We start from the raw sequence: 14,290 nt of genomic DNA, 5'->3' as shown, positions 1-14,290 counted from the left end.
ATATATGTTCAAACATTCAAACAATTGTTTGAATAGAAATAAATACTAATGATAATGATTTCAAAGCAAGTTATCCATCAAATTGTGCAATGTAAAAGTAGCAATAGATTTCATGGTCAAATTGTGAAATTTACTGTGGTTTTCACAGCATTTTTCTCTAAATGAAAAAACACTACTTTTTTACTGCAATAAACTGTGGTGTTTTGGCATTTACAGTGAAAAACACTGAACAATCTACACTTGTTGATTTGCGGTAAAAACAAACAAACAAAAAACTGGCAGCTCAGGTGCTAAAAATGTTACTGTAAATTTGCTTTTTTTTTTAAATTTACATTTTTAAAAAATGCACGTTTTACAGTAAAATTCCGGCAACTGAGCTGCGTTTTTTTTTTTTTTTTTTTTTTTTTTTTAACCATGAAAACAGCAGTACTGTTTCTAAGAAAATAGATGGATGGACATTTTGAGGTAAAAAATTATTGCAACTTACCATTTTTTTTTTTTACATTAGTTGAAAAAAAATCAACTAATAAAAGGCATTTTAAAAATGGTGTAATAATACTCACTGTTAGAAGCGGCCCTCTGGGGCCAAACATAACTGCATAACTTTAAATTTTGATTTCTATTTATTGTTTTTATTTATTTATTTTTTTCCTTTTTTCCCCCCTTTAAAATTGTTTTTAATCATATTTATTTTTATATTGGTTTTATATTTATTTATTTTTTGTTTTTATTCAGTCATTGGTGGAGCTAAGGATAATATTTGAACATTGTTTTTAATATTGTGCAGCACTTTGGAAACATTTTTCTTGTTTAAATGTGCTATATAAATAAAGTGGAGTGGATTGCGATGTTTGACACCTTTGCCTGAAGTGATAGTAACTGCTTTGTTGACGTAAACATTGAAACAACGACCTGATTGGGTGATAACTATTTGGGGGCGGGGTTACTTCTTTGTAGGGCGTGTCCACTCGTGGCGGAAACGCGACAAAAAGTATCAACGATGTTTTTATTTTATTTATTTTTTTTAATTTTCTTTGTAAATTTGACCAACGTTGTACATTTAGGGAGTGGATGTGCAGAAAGTAATATCAAAATAAAGAAATAATTAAATTATACACCTGAAGTTAAAAAGGGTATCCGCCAGTTTTTATTCGTCCGTCTTAAAAATGAATTTAGCAGAGTCATTAATCACGTGACTACTGCCATTCATCACGTGACTACTGCCATGTTCGAACCGGATTGGTCGGTTTGTTTTTTGGAGCTGCGCTGTGATTGGCCAATGAGAGCTGGCTTACCTGGCAAGCGAGGCAAAAGTTCGGCGGCTGGGATCTGGCAGGAGTGGGCGTGGCCAGTTCTGGGAGAGAAAGCTCGAGGAAGGAAGTTCGAAAAATGTCCGAAGTGAAGAGCGGATGTTCCAACACCTCCTCGCCGACGCTTTGACGGCCAAACATGGCGTCCGAGGGGAAGTTCCACGGCGGGGAACTTCTGGAAGTTGACATATGCGACGTCGAGGACGACTTCTGCGGCTTCCAGCGGTGGAAGAGCCCCGACGACGACGCACCGTTGTCCCCGGCGCCGGAGCAGGTGTCCGGGTCCGCGGGGACTGACGACGGCGACTCAGACGCGCGGAACCCGAGGACGTCCATCGTGGACGGCCTGCTGGTGGAGCTCTACGAGACGTACAGCGGCGGCCGGAGGAACGCGGACAGCTGGGACAGTTCCACCGAGGCGTCCGGGCCGGACGGCTTCCTGGGCCGGTCCAACACCGGCTCCAGTTTCCTCCAGGAGCTCCAGGAGAAACACACCAGGAGGCACCAGGTCCACTACCTGCACCAGAAAGGTCAGACAACAAACAACATGGCAGCACATGTGTGCGTTTATTGAGCAGAAGTCAAGTTCAAGTACCAATGATTGTCACACACACACATAATTATTCTCTTATCACACTTCATCACCCCCTGGGAGGTGAGGGGAGCAGTGAGCAGCAGCGGTGGCAGCGCCCGGGAATAATTGTTGGTGATTTAACCCCCAATTCCAACCCTTAAGTGGATAAGCGGTAGAAAATGGATGGATGCTTAACATCACTTCTTTATGACGTGGAGAAAAACAAAGTATGCACAAAGCGCCATTTTATTGCGAAAAGTGTGGGGAAAATAGGTTTTATTGTGGAAAAAGTGAAATGTGAAGATGATTGTGAAAAGGTTGAATGTGAAGGAAAAAAACATTTTATTGTGATAAAGACAAACGTGCAGGAGAAAATGTTTTATTGTGAAAAGGTCTAATGTGCAGGAAACGCCATTTTATTGTGTAAAGTGTGGAGAAAATAGGTTTTATTGTGGAAAAAGTGAAATGTGAAGATGATTCTGATTCTGAAAAGGTTGAATGTGAAGGAAGAGGTTTTATTGTGAAAAGGTTGAATGTGAAAGAAGAGGTTTTATTGTGAAAAGGTTGAATATGCAGGAAAATACATGTTATAATTTGTGATAAAGACAAACGTTCAGGAGGAAATGTTTTGTTGTGAAAAGTTCGAATGTGCACGAAGCGCCATTTTATTGTGAAAAGTGTGGGGAAAATAGGTTTTATTGTGGAAAAAGTGAAATGTGAAGATGATTCTGATTCTGAAAAGGTTGAATGTGAAGGAAGAGGTTTTATTGTGAAAAGGTTGAATGTGAAGGAAGAGGTTTTATTGTGAAAAGGTTGAATATGCAGGAAAATACATGTTATAATTTGTGATAAAGACAAACGTGCCGGAGAAAATGTTTTGTTGTGAAAAGTTCGAATGTGCACGAAGCGCCATTTTATTGTGAAAAGTGTGGGGAAAATAGGTTTTATTGTGGAAAAAGTGAAATGTGAAGATGATTGTGAAAAGGTTGAATGTGAAGGAAAAAAACATTTTATTGTGATAAAGACAAACGCGCAGGAGGAAATGTTTTATTGTGAAAAGGTCTAATGTCCAAGAAACGCCATTTTATTGGGAAAAGTGCGGGGGAAAATAGGTTTTATTGTGAAAAAGTGAAATGTGCAGGAAAATACATTTTATGTGAAGATAATTCTTATTCTAAAAAAGTTGAATGTGAAGGAAGAGGTTTTATTGTGAAAAGGTTGAATATGCAGGAAAATACATGTTATAATTTGTGATAAAGACAAACGTGCAGGAGAAAATGTTTTATTGTGAAAAGTTCGAATGTGCACGAAGCGCCATTTTATTGTGAAAAGTGTGGGGAAAATAGGTTTTATTGTGGAAAAAGTGAAATGTGAAGATGATTGTGAAAAGGTTGAATGTGAAGGAAAAAAACATTTTATTGTGATAAAGACAAACGCGCAGGAGGAAAAGTTTTATTGTGAAAAGGTTGAATGTGAAGGAAAAAACACTATTGTGAAAATGTAGAATATGCAGGAAAATACATTTTATTGTGATAAAGACAAACGTGCAGGAGAAAATGTTTTATTGTGAAAAGGTCTAATGTGCAGGAAACGCCATTTTATTGTGTAAAGTGTGGAGAAAATAGGTTTTATTGTGGAAAAAGTGAAATGTGAAGATGATTCTGATTCTGAAAAGGTTGAATGTGAAGGAAGAGGTTTTATTGTGAAAAGGTTGAATGTGAAGGAAGAGGTTTTATTGTGAAAAGGTTGAATATGCAGGAAAATACATGTTATAATTTGTGATAAAGACAAACGTGCAGGAGAAAATGTTTTGTTGTGAAAAGTTCGAATGTGCACGAAGCGCCATTTTATTGTGAAAAGTGTGGGGAAAATAGGTTTTATTGTGGAAAAAGTGAAATGTGAAGATGATTGTGAAAAGGTTGAATGTGAAGGAAAAAAACATTTTATTGTGATAAAGACAAACGCGCAGGAGGAAAAGTTTTATTGTGAAAAGGTTGAATGAAGGAAAAACACTATTGTGAAAATGTTGAATATGCAGGAAAATACATTTTATTGTGATAAAGACAAACGTGCAGGAGAAAATGTTTTATTGTGAAAAGGTCTAATGTGCAGGAAACGCCATTTTATTGTGTAAAGTGTGGAGAAAATAGGTTTTATTGTGGAAAAAGTGAAATGTGAAGATGATTCTGATTCTAAAAAGGTTTAATGTGAAGGAAGAGGTTTTATTGTGAAAAGGTTAAATGTGAAGGAAGAGGTTTTATTGTGAAAAGGTTGAATATGCAGGAAAATACATGTTATAATTTGTGATAAAGACAAACGTGCAGGAGAAAATGTTTTATTGTGAAAAGTTCGAATGTGCACGAAGCGCCATTTTATTGGGAAAAGTGTGGGGAAAATAGGTTTTATTGTGGAAAAAGTGAAATGTGAAGATGGTTGTGAAAAGGTTGAATGTGAAGGAAAAAAACATTTTATTGTGATAAAGACAAACGCGCAGGAGGAAAAGTTTTATTGTGAAAAGGTTGAATGTGAAGGAAAAAACACTATTGTGAAAATGTAGAATATGCAGGAAAATACATTTTATTGTGATAAAGACAAACGTGCAGGAGAAAATGTTTTATTGTGAAAAGTTCGAATGTGCACAAAGCGCCATTTTATTGTGTAAAGTGTGGGGAAAATAGGTTTTATTGTGGAAAAAGTGAAATGTGAAGATGATTGTGAAAAGGTTGAATGTGAAAGAAGAGGTTTTATTGTGAAAAGGTTGAATGTGAAGGAAGAGGTTTTATTGTGAAAAGGTTGAATATGCAGGAAAATACATGTTATAATTTGTGATAAAGACAAACGTGCAGGAGAAAATGTTTTGTTGTGAAAAGTTCGAATGTGCACGAAGCGCCATTTTATTGTGAAAAGTGTGGGGAAAATAGGTTTTATTGTGGAAAAAGTGAAATGTGAAGATGATTGTGAAAAGGTTGAATGTGAAGGAAAAAAACATTTTATTGTGATAAAGTCAAACGCGCAGGAGGAAAAGTTTTATTGTGAAAAGGTTGAATGTGAAGGAAAAAACACTATTGTGAAAATGTTGAATATGCAGGAAAATACATTTTATTGTGATAAAGACAAACGTGCAGGAGAAAATGTTTTATTGTGAAAAGGTCTAATGTGCAGGAAACGCCATTTTATTGTGTAAAGTGTGGGGAAATAAGTTTTATTGTGGAAAAAGTGAAATGTGAAGATGATTCTGATTCTGAAAAGGTTGAATGTGAAGGAAGAGGTTTTATTGTGAAAAGGTTGAATGTGAAGGAAGAGGTTTTATTGTGAAAAGGTTGAATATGCAGGAAAATACATGTTATAATTTGTGATAAAGACAAACGTGCAGGAGAAAATGTTTTGTTGTGAAAAGTTCGAATGTGCACGAAGCGCCATTTTATTGTGAAAAGTGTGGGGAAAATAGGTTTTATTGTGGAAAAAGTGAAATGTGAAGATGATTGTGAAAAGGTTGAATGTGAAGGAAAAAAAACATTTTATTGTGATAAAGACAAACGCGCAGGAGGAAAAGTTTTATTGTGAAAAGGTTGAATATGCAGGAAAATACATGTTATAATTTGTGATAAAGACAAACGTGCAGGAGAAAATGTTTTATTGTGAAAAGTTCGAATGTGCACAAAGCGCCATTTTATTGTGAAAAGTGTGGGGAAAATAGGTTTTATTGTGGAAAAAGTGAAATGTGAAGATGATTGTGAAAAGGTTGAATGTGAAGGAAAAAAAACATTTTATTGTGATAAAGACAAACGCGCAGGAGGAAATGTTTTATTGTGAAAAGGTCTAATGTGCAAGAAACGCCATTTTATTGGGAAAAGTGCGGGGAAAATAGGTTTTATTGGGAAAAAGTGAAATGTGCAGGAAAATACATTTTATGTGAAGATAATTCTTATTCTAAAAAAGTTGAATGTGAAGAGGGAAGTTTTATTGTGAAAAGGTTGAATGTGAAGGAAAAAACACTATTGTGAAAATGTTGAATATGCAGGAAAATACATTTTATTGTGATAAAGACAAACGTGCATGAGAAAATGTTTTATTGTGAAAAGGTCTAATGTGCAGGAAACGCCATTTTATTGTGTAAAGTGTGGAGAAAATAGGTTTTATTGTGGAAATGTGAAGATGATTCTGATTCTGAAAAGGTTGAATGTGAAGGAAGAGGTTTTATTGTGAAAAGGTTGAGTATGCAGGAAAATACATGTTATAATTCGTGATAAAGACAAACGTGCAGGAGAAAATGTTTTATTGTGAAAAGTTCGAATGTGCACGAAGCGCCATTTTATTGTGAAAAGTGTGGGGAAAATAGGTTTTATTGTGGAAAAAGTGAAATGTGAAGATGGTTGTGAAAAGGTTGAATGTGAAGGAAAAAAACATTTTATTGTGATAAAGACAAACGCGCAGGAGGAAAAGTTTTATTGTGAAAAGGTTGAATGTGAAGGAAAAAACACTATTGTGAACATGTAGAATATGCAGGAAAATACATTTTATTGTGATAAAGACAAACGTGCAGGAGAAAATGTTTTATTGTGAAAAGGTCTAATGTGCAGGAAACGCCATTTTATTGTGTAAAGTGTGGAGAAAATAGGTTTTATTGTGGAAAAAGTGAAATGTGAAGATGATTCTGAAAAGGTTGAATGTGAAGGAAGAGGTTTTATTGTGAAAAGGTTGAATGTGAAGGAAGAGGTTTTATTGTGAAAAGGTTGAATATGCAGGAAAATACATGTTATAATTTGTGATAAAGACAAACGTGCAGGAGAAAATGTTTTATTGTGAAAAGTTCGAATGTGCACGAAGCGCTGTTTTATTTTGAAAAGTTTGGGGAAAATAGGTTTTATTGTGGAAAAAGTGAAATGTGAAGATGGTTGTGAAAAGGTTGAATGTGAAGGAAAAAAACATTTTATTGTGATAAAGACAAACGCGCAGGAGGAAAAGTTTTATTGTGAAAAGGTTGAATGTGAAGGAAAAAACACTATTGTGAAAATGTAGAATATGCAGGAAAATACATTTTATTGTGATAAAGACAAACGTGCAGGAGAAAATGTTTTATTGTGAAAAGTTCGAATGTGCACGAAGCGCTGTTTTATTTTGAAAAGTGTGGGGAAAATAGGTTTTATTGTGGAAAAAGTGAAATGTGAAGATGGTTGTGAAAAGGTTGAATGTGAAAGGCCTACTGAAACCCACTACTACCGACCACGCAGTCTGATAGTTTATATATCAATGATGAAATCTTAACATTATAACACATGCCAATACGGCCGGGTTAACTTATAAAGTGACATTTTAAATTTGCCGCTAAACTTCCGGTTCGAAACGCCTCTGAGGATGACGTATGCGCGTGACGTAGCCCGACGAACACGGGTATGCCTTCCACATTGAAGCCGGTACGAAAAAGCTCTGTTTTCATTTCATAATTCCACAGTATTCTGGACATCTGTGTTCGTGAATCTGTTTCAATCATGTTCATTGCATTATGGAGAAGGAAGCCAAGCAAGCAAAGAAGAAAGTTGTCGGTGCGAAATGGACGTATTTTTCGAACGTAGTCAGCCACAACAGTACACAGCCGGCGCTTCTTTGTTTACATTCCCGAAAGATGCAGTCAAGATGGAAGAACTCGGATAACAGAGACTCTAACCAGGAGGACTTTTGATTTGGATACACAGACGCCTGTAGAGAACTGGGACAACACAGACTCTTACCAGGATTACTTTGATTTGGATGACAAAGACGCAGACGTGCTACTGTGAGTATGCAGCTTTGGCTTTTTTTTGCGTATGTACGTAACTTTTTTAAAATATATAAGCTTTATGAACCTTGGGTTAGGTGAACGGTCTTTTGGGCTGAGTGATTGTGTGTGTTGATCATGTGTTTGAATTGTATTGGCGTGTTCTATGGAGCTAGGAGCTAGCAGAGGAGCTAGGAGCTAGCATAACACGTACCGTACCGTAAGTGCGCGTCACGTACGTAACTTTTTAAAAATACATAAGCTTTATGAACCTTGGGTTAGGTGAACGGTCTTTTGGGCTGAGTGATTGTGTGTGTTGATCATGTGTTTGAATTGTATTGGCGTGTTCTATGGAGCTAGGAGCTAGCAGAGGAGCTAGGAGCTAGCATAACACGTACCGTACCGTAAGTGCGCGTCACGTACGTAACTTTTTAAAAATACATAAGCTTTATGAACCTTGGGTTAGGTGAACGGTCTTTTGGGCTGAGTGATTGTGTGTGTTGATCGGGTGTTTGAATTGTATTGGCGTGTTCTATGGAGCTAGGAGCTAGCAGAGGAGCTAGGAGCTAGCATAACAAACACGCAGGTGTTATTATGCAGGATTAATTTGTGGCATATTAAATATAAGCCTGGTTGTGTTGTGGCTAATAGAGTATATATATGTCTTGTGTTTATTTACTGTTGTAGTCATTCCCAGCTGAATATCAGGTACCGTGAGTATGCAGCCTTGGCTGCTAAACATTCGATAACTTGACCGTATGTGCGCGTCACGTACGTAACTTTTTAAAAATATATAAGCTTTATGAACCTTGGGTTGGGTAAACGGTCTTTTGGGCTGAGTGATTGTGTGTGTTGATCAGGTGTTTGAATTGTATTGGCGTGTTCTATGGAGCTAGGAGCTAGCAGAGGAGCTAGGAGCTAGCATAACAAACACGCAGGTGTTTTTATGCAGGATTAATTTGTGGCATATTAAATATAAGCCTGGTTGTGTTGTGGCTAATAGAGTATATATATGTCTTGTGTTTATTTACTGTTGTAGTCATTCCCAGCTGAATATCAGGTCACCCCCGGCTCTCACAGCATCTTCCCTATCTGAATAGCTTCAACTCCCCACTAGTCCTTCACTTGCACTTTACTCATCCACAAATCTTTCATCCTCGCTCAAATTAATGGGGAAATTGTCGCTTTCTCGGTCCGAATCTCTCTCACTTCATGCGGCCATCATTGTAAACAATAGGGAACTTTGCGTATATGTTCAACTGACTACGTCACGCTACTTCCGGTAGGTGCAAGCCTTTTTTTTATCAGATACCAAAAGTTGCAATCTTTATCGTCGTTGTTCTATACTAAATCCTTTCAGCAAAAATATGGCAATATCGCGAAATGATCAAGTATGACACATAGAATAGATCTGCTATCCCCGTTTAAATAAAAAAAATTCATTTCAGTAGGCCTTGAAGGAAAAAAACATTTTATTGTGATAAAGACAAACGCGCAGGAGGAAATGTTTTATTGTGAAAAGGTCTAATGTGCAAGAAACGCCATTTTATTGGGAAAAGTGCGGGGAAAATAGGTTTTATTGTGAAAAAGTGAAATGTGCAGGAAAATACATTTTATGTGAAGATAATTCTTATTCTAAAAAAGTTGAATGTGAAGAGGGAAGTTTTATTGTGAAAAGGTTGAATGTGAAGGAAAATACATTTTATTGTGATAAAGACAAACGTGCAGGAGAAAATGTTTTATTGTGAAAAGGTCTAATGTGCAGGAAACGCCATTTTATTGTGTAAAGTGTGGAGAAAATAGGTTTTATTGTGGAAAAAGTGAAATGTGAAGATGATTCTGATTCTGAAAAGGTTGAATGTGAAGGAAGAGGTTTTATTGTGAAAAGGTTGAATGTGAAGGAAGAGGTTTTATTGTGAAAAGGTTGAATGTGAAGGAAGAGGTTTTATTGTGAAAAGGTTGAATATGCAGGAAAATACATGTTATAATTTGTGATAAAGACAAACGTGCAGGAGAAAATGTTTTATTGTGAAAAGTTTGAATGTGCACAAAACGCCATTTTATTGTGAAAAGTGTGGGGAAAATAGGTTTTATTGTGGAAAAAGTGAAATGTGAAGATGATTGTGAAAAGGTTGAATGTGAAGGAAAAAAACATTTTATTGTGATAAAGACAAACGCGCAGGAGGAAATGTTTTATTGTGAAAAGGTCTAATGTGCAAGAAACGCCATTTTTTGGGAAAAGTGCGGGGAAAATAGGTTTTATTGTGAAAAAGTGAAATGTGCAGGAAAATACATTTTATGTGAAGATAATTCTTATTCTAAAAAAGTTGAATGTGAAGAGGGAAGTTTTATTGTGAAAAGGTTGAATGTGAAGGAAAATACATTTTATTGTGATAAAGACAAACGTGCAGGAGAAAATGTTTTATTGTGAAAAGGTCTAATGTGCAGGAAACGCCATTTTATTGTGTAAAGTGTGGGGAAATAAGTTTTATTGTGGAAAAAGTGAAATGTGAAGATGATTCTGATTCTAAAAAGGTTTAATGTGAAGGAAGAGGTTTTATTGTGAAAAGGTTGAATGTGAAGGAAGAGGTTTTATTGTGAAAATGTTGAATGTGCAGGAAAATATATGTTATAATTTGTGATAAAGACAAACGTGCAGGAGAAAATGTTTTATTGTGAAAAGTTCGAATGTGCACGAAGCGCCATTTTATTGTGAAAAGTGTGGGGAAAATAGGTTTTATTGTGGAAAAAGTGAAATGTGAAGATGATTGTGAAAAGGTTGAATGTGAAGGAAAAAAACATTTTATTGTGATAAAGACAAACGCGCAGGAGGAAATGTTTTATTGTGAAAAGGTCTAATGTGCAAGAAACGCCATTTTATTGGGGAAAGTGCGGGGAAAATAGGTTTTATTGGGAAAAAGTGAAATGTGCAGGAAAATACATTTTATGTGAAGATAATTCTTATTCTAAAAAAGTTGAATGTGAAGAGGGAAGTTTTATTGTGAAAAGGTTGAATGTGAAGGAAAAAACACTATTGTGAAAATGTTGAATATGCAGGAAAATACATTTTATTGTGATAAAGACAAACGTGCAGGAGAAAATGTTTTATTGTGAAAAGGTCTAATGTGCAGGAAACGCCATTTTATTGTGTAAAGTGTGGGGAAATAAGTTTTATTGTGGAAAAAGTGAAATGTGAAGATGATTCTGATTCTAAAAAGGTTTAATGTGAAGGAAGAGGTTTTATTGTGAAAAGGTGGAATGTGAAGGAAGAGGTTTTATTGTGAAAATGTTGAATGTGCAGGAAAATATATGTTATAATTTGTGATATAGACAAACGTGCAGGAGAAAATGTTTTATTGTGAAAAGGTCGAATGTGCACAAAACGCCATTTTATTGTGAAAAGTGTGGGGAAAATAGGTTTTATTGTGAAAAAGTGAAATGTGCAGGAAAATGGATTGTATGTGAAGATAATTCTGATTCTAAAAAAGTTGCATGTGAATAGGGAAGTTTTATTGTGAGAATGTTGAATATGCAGGAAAATATATTTTATTGTGATAAAGACAAACGTGCAGGAGAAAATGTTTTATTGTGAAAAGGTCTTATGTGCAGGAAACGCCGCTTTATTGGGAAAAGCGCGGGAAAATAGGTTTTATTGTGAATAAGTGAAATGTGCAGAGAAAGATGTTTTATTTTGAAAAGGTTGAATGTGAACCTATGATTGACACACACACACTAGGTGTGGCAAAATTATTCTCTGCATTTGACCCATCACCCTTGATCACCCCCTGGGAGGTGAGGGGAGCAGTGAGCAGCAGTGGTGGCCACGCCCGGGAATAATTTTTGGTGATTTAACCCCCAATTCCAACCCTTGATGCTGAGTGCTCAACTTCTGGAATTTCCTGTGATTCAGTTTTTTAAGACTGAAAAGCTGTGATGACCATAAGACTAATGGGTGTGTTGACAGCTTACCCACACGGTAAACACAGGCGGGGACAGGGGGTGTGTCAGTTTGCCCACTAGTCATGTGACCTTAGGTCAAGTTACACACAATCAAACAAATGCAACGGGAAAACGCTGCACATTAAAAAATGCTGCAATCGCATTCAGCAAAATAAAAATTGTACAAATGCCAAAAAGACACACAAACCCTGAAAACAAGTGGATGGGAGAAATGCTGCAAGTCGACGGAAGCCAACTGGAGTTAGCCAGGCTTGCAGGAAGTTATCCAGGCCACTAGGGGTGCCAGACCTTCAACGTCTTCATTGCGGTATGGTTGAATGTCCTCATACACACACTGAAATATTTTGACCACATTTTTTTTAATTTAAATGTGTTTATTAAATATATAATAAAAAAATCTGAAAAATAAACAAATAATAATAAATATAATAATAATAAAATTAATTAATGAAATAAAATGTTATAATAAAACATTTAAATAAAAATGATAAAGTATTAAATAACTGTGAGAAACCCACTATTTTGTATGTTTTGTGTTTCTTATGCTTTACTGCTAGTATTTTAACTGTTTTAATGGCTTATCTTTTATTGTTTTAAAAAGTTGAATGTGAAGGAAAAAACACTTTATTGTGAAAATGTTGAATATGCAGGAAAATACATTTTATTGTCATAAAGACAAACGTGCAGGAGAAAATGTTTTATTGTGAAAAGGTTGAAATGTGCAGGAAAATACATTTGATCTGATTCAATAACATTTATTTTCCTGCATATTCAACATTTCCACAATAAAATGTTGAATATGCAGGAAAATAAAATGTATTGTGATAGACAAACGTGCAGGAGGAAATGTTTTATTGTGAAAAGGTTGAATGTGCCGATACGCCATTTCATTGTGAAAAGTGCAGGGAAATAGGATTTATTGTGAAAAAATGAAACGTGCAGGAAAATACATGTTATCTGATTCAATAAAACAATTTTTCCTGCATATTCACCATTTCCCCAATAAAATGTTGAATATGCAGGAAAATAAAATGTATTGTGATAAAGACAAACATGCAGGAGGAAATGTTTTATTGTGAGAAGGTTGAATGTGCAGATACGCCACTTTATTGTGAAAAGTGCGGGAAAATAGATTTTATTGAAATGAAATAAAATGTGCAGGAAAATACATTTTATCTGAAGATGATTCTGATTCTGAAAAGGTTGATAGTGAAGGAAGAGGCTTTATTGTGAAAAAATGAAATGTGCAGGAAAATAAATTTTATCTGATTCAATAAAACATTTTTTCCTGCATATTCACCATTTCCACAATAAAATGTTGAATATGCAGGAAAATAAAATGTATTGTGATAAAGACAAACGTGCAGGAGGAAATGTTTTATTGTGAAAAGGTCGAATGTGCACGAAACGCCATTTTATTGTGAAAAGTGTGGGAAAATAGGTTTTATTGTGGAGAAAGTGAAATGTGCAGGAAAATACATTTTATGTGAAAATGATTGTGAAAAGGTTGAATGTGAAGGAAAAAACATTTTATTGTGATAAAGACAAACGTGCAGGAGGAAATGTTTTATTGTGAAAAGGTTGAATGTGCAGCTACGCCATTTTATTGTGAAAAGTGCGGGAAAGTAGCTTTTATTGTGAAAAAATTAAATGTGCAGGAAAATACATTTTATCCGAAGATTATTCTGATTCTGAAAAGGTTGAATGTGAAGGAAGAGGTTTTATTGTGAAAAGGTTGAATTTGAAGGAAAAAACATTTTATTGTGAAAATGTTGAATATGCAGGAAAATACATGTTATAATTTGTGATAAAGACAAAGGTGCAGGAGAAAATGTTGTATTGTGAAAAGGTGAAATGTGCACGAAACGCCATTTTATTGTGAAAAGTGCGGGAAAATAGGTTTTATTGTGGAAAAAGTGAAATGTGAAGATGATTCTGATTCTGAAAAGGTTGACTGTGAAGGAAGAGGTTTTATTGTGAAAAGGTTGAATGTGAAGGAAAAAAACATTTTATTGTGATAAAGACAAACATGAGGGAAGTTTTATTGTGAAAAGGTTGAATATGAAGGAAAAAACACTTTATCGTGAAATGTTGAATATGCAGGAAAATACATTTTATTGTGATAAAAACAAACATGCAGGAGAAAATGTTTTATTGTGAAAAGGTCTAATGTGCAGGAAACGCCATTTTATTGGGAAAAGTGTAGGGAAATAGATTTTATTGTGGAAAAAGGAAATGTGCAGGAAAATACATTTTATCTAAAGATGATTCAATAATATGTATTTTCCTGCATATTCAACATTTTCACAATAAAATGTTGAATATGCAGGAAAATACATTTTATTGTGATAAAGACAAACGTGCAGGAGAAAATGTTGTATTGTTAAAAGGTCTAATGTGCAGGAAATGCCGTTTTATTGGGAAAAGTGTGGGGAAATAGGTTTTATTGTGGAAAAGTGAAATTTGCAGAGAATTATGTTTTATTTTGAAAAGGTTGAACATGTAGGAAAATATATTTATTGTGAAAAGATCGGTAGAAGATGGATGGATGGATGGTTTAATGTGCTGCAAGAGGTTTTATTGTGAAAAGGTTGAGTGTGAAGGAAGAAGTTTTACATTTTATTGTGAAAATGTTGAATATGCAGGACAATACATTTTCACAATAAAATGTTGAATATCCAGGAAAATAAA

At 35.1% G+C, this 14,290-nt stretch overlaps 1 protein-coding gene across 1 annotated transcript in view; it reads left to right on the top strand.

Annotated features, from left to right (window-relative positions):
* The first annotated feature begins 1,297 nt into the window (after positions 1-1,297).
* tbc1d30 (TBC1 domain family, member 30) overlaps positions 1,298-14,290 on the top strand; it is a 54,832-nt gene continuing 41,839 nt past the window's right edge. Inside the window, exon 1 of the mRNA XM_062066391.1 lies at positions 1,298-1,840. Coding sequence (XP_061922375.1) covers positions 1,450-1,840 — 391 coding nt within the window. The 5' untranslated portion in view covers positions 1,298-1,449. The remainder of the gene's footprint in view (positions 1,841-14,290) is intronic.

This window comes from Entelurus aequoreus, linkage group LG12, assembly GCF_033978785.1.
Source record: "Entelurus aequoreus isolate RoL-2023_Sb linkage group LG12, RoL_Eaeq_v1.1, whole genome shotgun sequence".
NCBI classification, from domain to species: Eukaryota; Metazoa; Chordata; class Actinopteri; order Syngnathiformes; family Syngnathidae; genus Entelurus; species Entelurus aequoreus.
This window is presented reverse-complemented; position numbering and strand designations above follow the sequence as displayed.